Source organism: Dipodomys spectabilis, unplaced genomic scaffold (genome assembly GCF_019054845.1).
Source record: "Dipodomys spectabilis isolate Male_0828 unplaced genomic scaffold, ASM1905484v1 ptg000263l, whole genome shotgun sequence".
NCBI lineage: Eukaryota > Metazoa > Chordata > Mammalia > Rodentia > Heteromyidae > Dipodomys > Dipodomys spectabilis.
The window spans coordinates 1,855,001-1,863,281 of NW_024870940.1; the positions used below are offsets into that span (position 1 = coordinate 1,855,001).

General features: G+C 50.0%; 1 protein-coding gene across 1 annotated transcript; it reads right to left on the reverse strand.

The window, feature by feature from the left end:
• Window positions 1-4,783: 4,783 nt before the first annotated feature.
• On the reverse strand, window positions 4,784-5,379 carry Defb136 (defensin beta 136). The gene is made up of 2 exons (XM_042699872.1): window positions 5,310-5,379; window positions 4,784-4,956 (listed from the first exon to the last, which is right to left on the reverse strand). Exons 1-2 carry the CDS (start codon window positions 5,377-5,379, stop codon window positions 4,784-4,786), a joined length of 243 nt encoding a protein of 80 aa, XP_042555806.1.
• Between the last annotated feature and the right edge of the window lie 2,902 nt (window positions 5,380-8,281).

The window sequence follows — 8,281 nt, forward strand, 5'->3', positions numbered from 1 at the left end:
TGCTGATAGGAGCTGGTGCCATGGATGAGGTCATCCGTTTGGGGCCAGGGATGGGGGTGGGAGGGGGAGCAGCTGTCTGGGGCAGGGGCCAGGGTGGCGCCACAGGGTGGATAGCCTCCGTCTTGTGTGGGAAGGACCCAGTGCTGCAGGGGGGGGGAAGGAGGGAGGTCAGGGTTCTGGAGGGCAGGGAGTGGCCCTTGGCCAGAAAGAGAGAGTGAGAGCTGGGGTGGACGGTACAGCTGGCCTTCTATAGGAGTCCTTCCCTCAGGAATGGAGCTCCAGGGCCTCCCACCGGCCACGTCCCGCTCTGCAGAGCCAAGCCACTCTCTGCAAGGAATCCCCCTCCCCCGGCACCTTCAAGCTTTCTGTGCAGAACCCCGTCAGGTGTGGCTTTCAGATCTGTCTTCTGAAGAGAGGTGACAGGCTTACTAAGTCCCTGCGTGTGTGTGTGTGTGTGTGTGTGTGTGTGTGTGTGTGTGTGTCTGCAGATCCTGCACTCCCAGAGCCGGCCGGATGCTGTGTGAGTGGCTGCGGGGGTTCCCCAGCATTCATTGGGCCTCTGTTACTGGAGAGGTGAAACGTGGCATCCAGAGAAGTCACACGCGCGTTTTATTAAATCTTTTAAATTGAAAACTTGATTCTGCCTTCTTAAATATTGGCTTTTATTATGTTTTCTAATTATTTCCGTGGGTTGACTGTTTTCATGCAGAATGGATGGTTTTCTGTGGTTTATTTCTTCTGTTGTTGTTATGCTTTTTTGGGTGTGTGTGTGTGTGTGTGTGTGTGTGTGTGTGTGTGTGTGTGTGTGTGTGTGTGTGTATGTGTGTGTATGTGTTTTAACCAGTTCTGGGCTTGAACTCAGGACCTGGGCACTGTCCCTGAGGGTTTTTTGCTCAAGGCTAATGTTTACCACAGCTCCACTTCTGGCTTTTTCTGAGTGGTTTATTGGAGATAGAGTCTTATGGACTTTTCTGCCCAGGCTGGCTTCAAATCGTGATCCTCAGATCTCAGCTCCTCAGTACTAGATTACGGGCTTGAGCTACCAGTACCCGGCTCATGTGGTTTATTTCTATTTATGTATTTCTTTAATTTCTGGTGGAGCTAGGGTCTGAACTCAGCACCTCGTGCTTGCTGCACGTTCCACACCTCCTGCAGGGGGGGATACTCGTTTAGAGAAGGTGTAGCACAGCCAGGCCTGGCTCTTGGAAGTCTGCTTTGTTTTTTTAAATTTTGTCTTTTTCACTGTTGTTGATAGAAACGATTACAGAAGGGACATAGAGGACTGCGGTGTTGTCTGGAAGTGGGGACTGGGTAAAGAAATGTCTGGCATGCTTATTTTCCTTTTAATTGTAGCACAGAATACAGCGTGAAATTACCATCCTACCCCTTCTGAGTGTGTAGTTTGTGGTGTGTACATGCATTGCTATGCAACAGGTCTCCGCAACTTCATTGAAAATCTTCGCTATGGAGAATGCTGACCTCATGCCCAGCACTGTGCTGACCACGAAGACATGGAAGAAAAAAGCAATGCTAGTCAAGCAGGAGTTTAAGAAAGAAAGATTCCACCAGCTGTTGTTGGCCATGGACCCTAACCCATTACAATGAGGCTTTGGAGCAAAGCAAGCAAAGCAGTGCGTCTGTCTGCCCCCTGGTGGCAGACGGTGCACTGCACAAAGGACCCCTAATACGGCATACTTGGCTTTTGGTGCTGGGCACATAGGCATGTTGGCAGATGGAACTCACTTGTGCTTGCCTCGATGCGGATTGGTTTCTGTCAGCCTCATAATCACTTCAACGGGGTCTTTATGACAGGACCTGATTATTCATTCATCCCTTTGTTTACTCAAGAGAGATCATGTGGCTCAAGAGTCCTTTTTTCCCTGGCTTGGCACAAGGCAACAGCTTAGCTGTTTGCACCTTTAAAGAAAAGATGGGAGCCGGGTGCCAGTGGCTCACGCCTGTAATCCCAGCTACTCAGGAGGCTGAGATCTGAGGATTGCGGTCCAAAGCCAGTCCAGGCAGGAACATCTGTGAGACTCTTATCTCCATTAAACCACTGTGGCGCTGTGGCTCAAGCGGTAGAGTGCTTGCCTTGAGCTGAAGAGCACAGGGACAGCGCCCAGGCCCAGAGTTCAAGCCCCATGACTGACAAAAAAAGAAAAAGAAAAAAGAAAAAGATGGGGGCTGGGAGCATAGCTCAAGAGGCAGAGCACCTGCCAGTACAAGCCCCGGAGTTCCGACTCGAGCAGCATATAATTTAAAAAGGTTTTGTGGCACCCATTTTTCTCCTGGCTTCTTCTCCATCTTGCGCATTGACCCCATGTGTGTTAGAGATTTGAGGAAGGAGCGGCATGGGAGGCAGGGGACCCAAGCCCTCATCTCCCCCACCATTTTCTTTGCGATAATGGCGTGGCTAGAGCTAGGGTGGTGGGAACATGATAAAAAGTCAAGCAGATGAAGGTCACTTCATTGATGCAAGCGTAGCTGGAGACTGGGAGATAGTAGGAATCAATGATAAAAAGCCAAGGATGGAGAGACACAAAACCGCATAAAAATGGGCAAAATACACGAAAGATCAAAGTGAATGGAAGACTGCTCAGCCTTGTGCTTGTCAGGAGAGTGGTCTGTGCCAGGGGCTGTCACCGCACGGTGGAGGCGAGAGGAAGCCCAACACCCCACAGTGGGAGCGTCTGAGAAGATACTAACAAGGTAGCCATGACTCTCACTTGCTGGGGCCAGGGGTTAAGTGGTAGAACCAACCAATCAGGAACTTGGTATTTCTTCAGAAGTCAATGCATATATTGAAAAGGGAAATACAGGAATAAGAATGTTCACAGCAGCTTGATTTTTATCTCTTTCTCTGTGTGTGTGTGTGTGTGTGTGTGTGTGTGTGTGTGTGTGTATGCATGCTCACGTACATGCCATTACTGGGGTTTGAACTCATGGCCTCTTACACTGGAGTGTTTTTTTTTCTTTTTTTTCTTTTTCCAGGGCTGAGGATCGAACCCAGGGCCTTGCGCGCGCCAGGCAGGCGCCCTTCTGCTGGGCTAAACTCCCAGCCCCTTGGTTTTTCCTCTAAAGGTGGTATTCTACCACTTCTGTCACACCTCTGCTTCTCTTGTGTTGCTGTTTAATTGGAGATAAACATCTGAGATTTGTCTGCTAGGGCTAGCTTCGAACCTCGATTCTCAGATCTCAGCCTCCTCAGTAGTTAGGATTACTGCAGTTCATCTAGGTCCTTACCAACTGAGGAATGATGCACCTCAAAAGCAACACAGCTGGATCAAGACTGTCTGGGTCTAAAGTCATCACTAAGTCACTGTTACTCCTTATGCGACCTTTGGAAAAGATTTGGACGAATGGAGAATCATAGGTTTTGTTGTGAGGATTAAGTCATTTGTTAAATGTAAACTATTTCAAACCATTCCCAGCCTGTGGTAAACTGTTGTCTTAATGGTCAAAGTAAGTCATACTTTGGGGCCCGTAGACCTGTATCATTTGTGAGTTGAGTTTGAATTGGAACAGGAGTTGGTGATTTGAGATGAGAAGGCAGACAATGGAACAGCAAGCATTTCACCACAATGCCTCCTCTAAAAAAGACTTTTGGAGCCGGGTGCTGGTAGCTCACGCCTGTCATCCTAGCTACTCAGGAGGCTCAGATCTGAGGATCACGGTTCAAAGCCAGCCCACGCAGGAAAGTCCATGAAACTCTTATCTCCAATAAACTACCAGAAAACCATAAGTGGTGCTGTAGCTCAAGTGGTAGAGCACCTGCCTTGAGCTGAAGAGCTGAGGGACAGTGCCCAGGCCCAGACTGACCAAAAAAAAAAAAAAAAAAGACTTCTGGAATTTTCCTTTCCAGTGAATTGGATGGAATCTGGCCCCTACTCTGCTACCCATGGCTCATGAAGGAGTTCTTACACTTTTGCATAAATTTGGAGTTTATATTTGTTTATATGACAGAGTCTCACAGTGTAGCTCAAACTGGCCTTGAACTTACAATCCTCCTGCCTCTGCCTCCTAAGTCCTGAGGTTAGCAGGGTGTACCATTATGTCTGTTTCACATATCCTTCTCTTAATTATGTTTATTTTTATTTGTGTTTTAAAACTTATCCTGAAATAGTTATATGAAAGCGTCCTATTCAACATGTCAATTTATGCACACAATGCACCTTGATCTTGCCTTTCGTTCTGTCATTCTTCCCTCCCTGTCTCTCCCAACCCCACCCACCCCATCCCCTCACATTTCCTCATTTTGTTTTCACATATGTACATTGGTGGCTCAGTGGTAGAGCGCTGGCCTTGCATGCCTGAGGCCCTGGGTTCGATTCCTCAGCACCACATAAGCAAAAAGAAAAAAGCCGGAAGTGGTGCTGTGGCTCAAGTGGTAGAGCGCTAGCCTTGAGCTGAAGAGCTGAGGGACAGCGCCCAGGCCCAGAGTTCAGGCCCCAGGACCGGACCCAAAACAAAAAAACAAAAAACCAAAAAAAAAACAAAAAATGTATGTACATTGAGTGTTATGACTGTATTGGCTCCCCTCCTTTTCATCAGTCCACGTTCCCCCCCGCCACGCACGCGCGCGCACACACACACACACACACACACACACACACACACACACACACACGATGACAACAGTTATTTCAGCATCCTGGTATTCATTTCCACAAAACCTCTTTTTTTAATTTCCCACAGCATGGATTCCTCTAGTACATGAGAGCTCACTCATCTGCCCGTGTGCAGTCTGCCCTCGGATGCTTTCAGTGGCTTCGGAAGGTGACGGTCACCTTCTGTTGGCTTGGGGAGGAATAAATTTTGTCTGTTTTATACAACAAGACATCATGTTGTGGCAGAATGCAACCCACGTCCATCCTGATTTACACCCGAAGAAACATAAACCATCCAGGGCTGTGCAAGTTCGAATTTTAATGCCATCATTGCCGTAGAAACAATTCCCTGAAAAGAGAAAAGCATGGCAAAGAGCAGTCAGGGTGCAGGCAGCTGGTGCTCCCCCTTGCTGGGGTGGGGGGGTCGGCCTGGACCCAGCTCTCACTTCCCTTCCCCTCTCGGCAGCGGGGCTGAGTCTAAGGCTATCTGGAAGAAGGTGAGAGAAACAGCAGTCTGCATGGCTGAATGCAGATGTGGAAGATGAGCAGGGTAGAGCCTGGAGATCAGTCTCCGACATGCCACCCTCAGCCTGCTGGGTCATCTCATGTTGGCAGCCCCCCTTGGTAGGCTTACTGGAATCTGTGAGGGGTCAGCCCTTGAGAGACCCCCTCCCTTTCGAGGTAGCCACGCAGCCGTCTTACCCGAAGGCAATGAGATCACCAGGAAGAAGATCGAACCCCAAACGCACGGGCCCATGGCTGTGGAGAGCATCGACTTAGACTCTCCAGAGTGGGTGTGGGGAAGACTCCCTTTATAGAGCTGGGCTCAGCTGGGTGGGGCTGGGCACCGGCCTCTTCCAGGACAGACTGGGGCCATCACACCTCTGCAGGGTTAGACAGTCCTCGTGCCATTCCTTCCCACGGGTGCCAGGAGGTGCAGGGACTTCGCTGAGGGGAAGAGGCTTCCCTTTCACAGGGAACGGGAGCCCAGGACCCTGTGTGAGGCCCGCCATGTCCTCCACCAAGTGCAGGGGAAATTCTTCCAGAGGCCCACGGAGAGTCTAGGAGCCCGGAGAAGCTTAATTCAAGACTTCATATGGGCTGGGAAGGTGGCTCAGTGGTAGCGTGCCTGCCTAGCATGCCTGAAGCCCTGGGTTCGATTCCTCAGTACCACATACACAGAAAAAGCCAGAGGTGGGGGCTGGGAAGGTGGCTCAGTGGTAGAGCGCTTGCCTTACATGAATGAAGCCCTGGGTTCCATTCCTCAGCACCACATAAACAGAAAAAGCCAGAAGTGGTGCTGTGGTTCAAGTGGTAGAGCGCTGGCCTTGAGCTAAAGAGCTGAGGGACAGTGCCCAGGCCCAGAGTTCAAGCCCCACAACTGACAAAAAAAAAAGCCAGAAGTGGTGCTGTGGCTCAAGTGGTAAAGTGCTAGCCTTGAACAAAAGAAGTTCAGGGACAGTGCCCAGGCCCTGAGTTCAAGCCCCAGGACTGGCAAAAAAAAAAAAAAAAGTTCATAGGATGTAGGCAAGGACTGTTTGCAGGATTTTTTTTTTTTTTTTTTTTTTTGCTGGTTCTGGGGCTTGAACCCGGGGTCCCGGAACTGTCCCTGAGCTCGTTTGCTCAAGGCTAGAGCTCTACCACTTGAGCCACAGTGCCACTGCAGCTCTTTCTGTGATTAATTGAAGAGTCTCTTGGCTTTTCCTTCCTTCTACCTCAGCCTCCTGAGTAGCTCGGATGGCAGGCATGGCCTGTTTGCAGGGTTTTAAGAAGCCAAGTTTCGATGTGCCAGCGGGGTCTGACTGCCAGTGGGTAGGCGGTCAGACAGTGGAGAGGGAACCTGTGTCTTTTAGTGTTCCCCTACCTAGAGGCAGAGGCAATGGAAAGATCCCCAAACAGGCTTGATTTTCCAAATGGACAGTCCGAAGTGCTGGAGGAAAGGGCCCATCTTGGGGTGGACAGGTTGGAACACTGCCTAGTCCCTTGCCTGGAAAGCCAGGTGGGTGCAATGTTGGATGCCCTGGACCAGGGGTGGGGCTGGGCGAGACACAGCTCTTGGGACGGGCCTTGGGGTGGGCAGCGATGGATGACTGATCATGGGAAGATCTTATCTTGGGTTTTATTCTGCCCCTTGAGGCAGGCTTGGAATGTGCGTCTGTAGTGAGCCGACACAGCATCGTTTTATTGGTTACGCTCCATTGGAGCCACATGCCCTGAAGACATGAACCTCGTTCTCCCCAGAAAGAGTCCTTTAGAGGGAGGACTCTGCCCTGGAAGGTTCTCAGGAGACCTGCACGGTGGTTGCACGGGGCTCAGGTCTGCACCTGACCATTGGCCACCAAGGTCCCCTCGGCCTTCCAGGATGGGAGGTGACGGGCCGCGCAGAGGAGGACATGCTCGGGAGCTGTGCTGGCCTCTGCGCGCGCCGGCTCCGTTAGGGACGCGATCGCTCAGTTACGGTCAGCTGTTCCAGCATGCCCTGGGAAAATGGAAAACCCAAACCTCACCCCTCCTCTCCCCTTACATACCTTACCAGAGTAGTTACGTGTACCAGGGGATTTCATTTTGCCGTGTTCTCTTATACATCCGGTGTAGCTCGATCAGATGCACTTCCTCTGACCCTCTCCCTCCTCCCCCCTTCCCCAAGCCGTCTCCCCCAGCTTCTTGTTCGGTGTCCACACACATGCAAGGGTCCACAGAAACCACATACATGGCTGTCTTAGTTGATGCAGAAAGCAAACTAGCAGAATGTAGTCATACTAACAAATGCAAAACAAATTAGGCTTAGAAAGAACACACCTCAGCCGAGTGCTTGTGGCTCACGCCTGTCATCCTAGCTACTCAGGAAGCTGAGATCTGAAGATCGAGGTTCAAAGCCAGCCCAGGCAGGAAAGTTCATGAGACTTTTATCTCCAATTAAGCACCAGAAAAGCGGAAGTGGCTCTGTGGCTCAAGTGGTAGAGCACTAGCCTTGAGCCTTGAGCTGAGGGACAGTGCCCAGGCCCAGAGTTCAGGCCCCACGATGACAAAAAAAAAAAAAAAAAAGAAAGAAAGAAGGAAGGAAGGAAAGAACATGCCTCAATGAAACAAAGGTCACATAAACCAACACCTAGTGTTATATGAAATAGGGAAAAGCCCAAAAGTTTTCTAAGATGTAGAACAAGACAAACATGCACTTTTACTTCTTTTTTTTTTTTTTTTTGGGTCCGGTCGTGGGGCCTGAACTCTGGGCCTGGGCGCTGTCCCTCAGCTCTTCAGCTCAAGGCTAGCACTCTACCACTTGAGCCACAGCGCCACTTCTGGCTTTTTTCTCTTTGCTTATGTGGTGCTGAGGAATCGAACCCAGGGCCTCAGGCATGCAAGGCAAGCACTCTACCACTGAGCCACTTTCCCAGCGCCCACTTTTACTTCTTTTATTCACTGTAGTTCTGGGAATCTTAGCCAGAGGAACCAGGCCGGCAAAAAAACACATAGTATTCAAATTGGAGAAGAATCATATAGTCATTGTTGCTAAGACACAATCTTATAGAGGAAACCCCACAAACTCCATTCCAGGACCTTTAGAACTAGCAAAGGAGTTCAGCAAAGTTACAGCATACCACATCAGCCTGCACAACCTGGCAGCATTGCTATATTCCAATAGTGAATTACTTAATAGAAATCAAGGAAGAAAC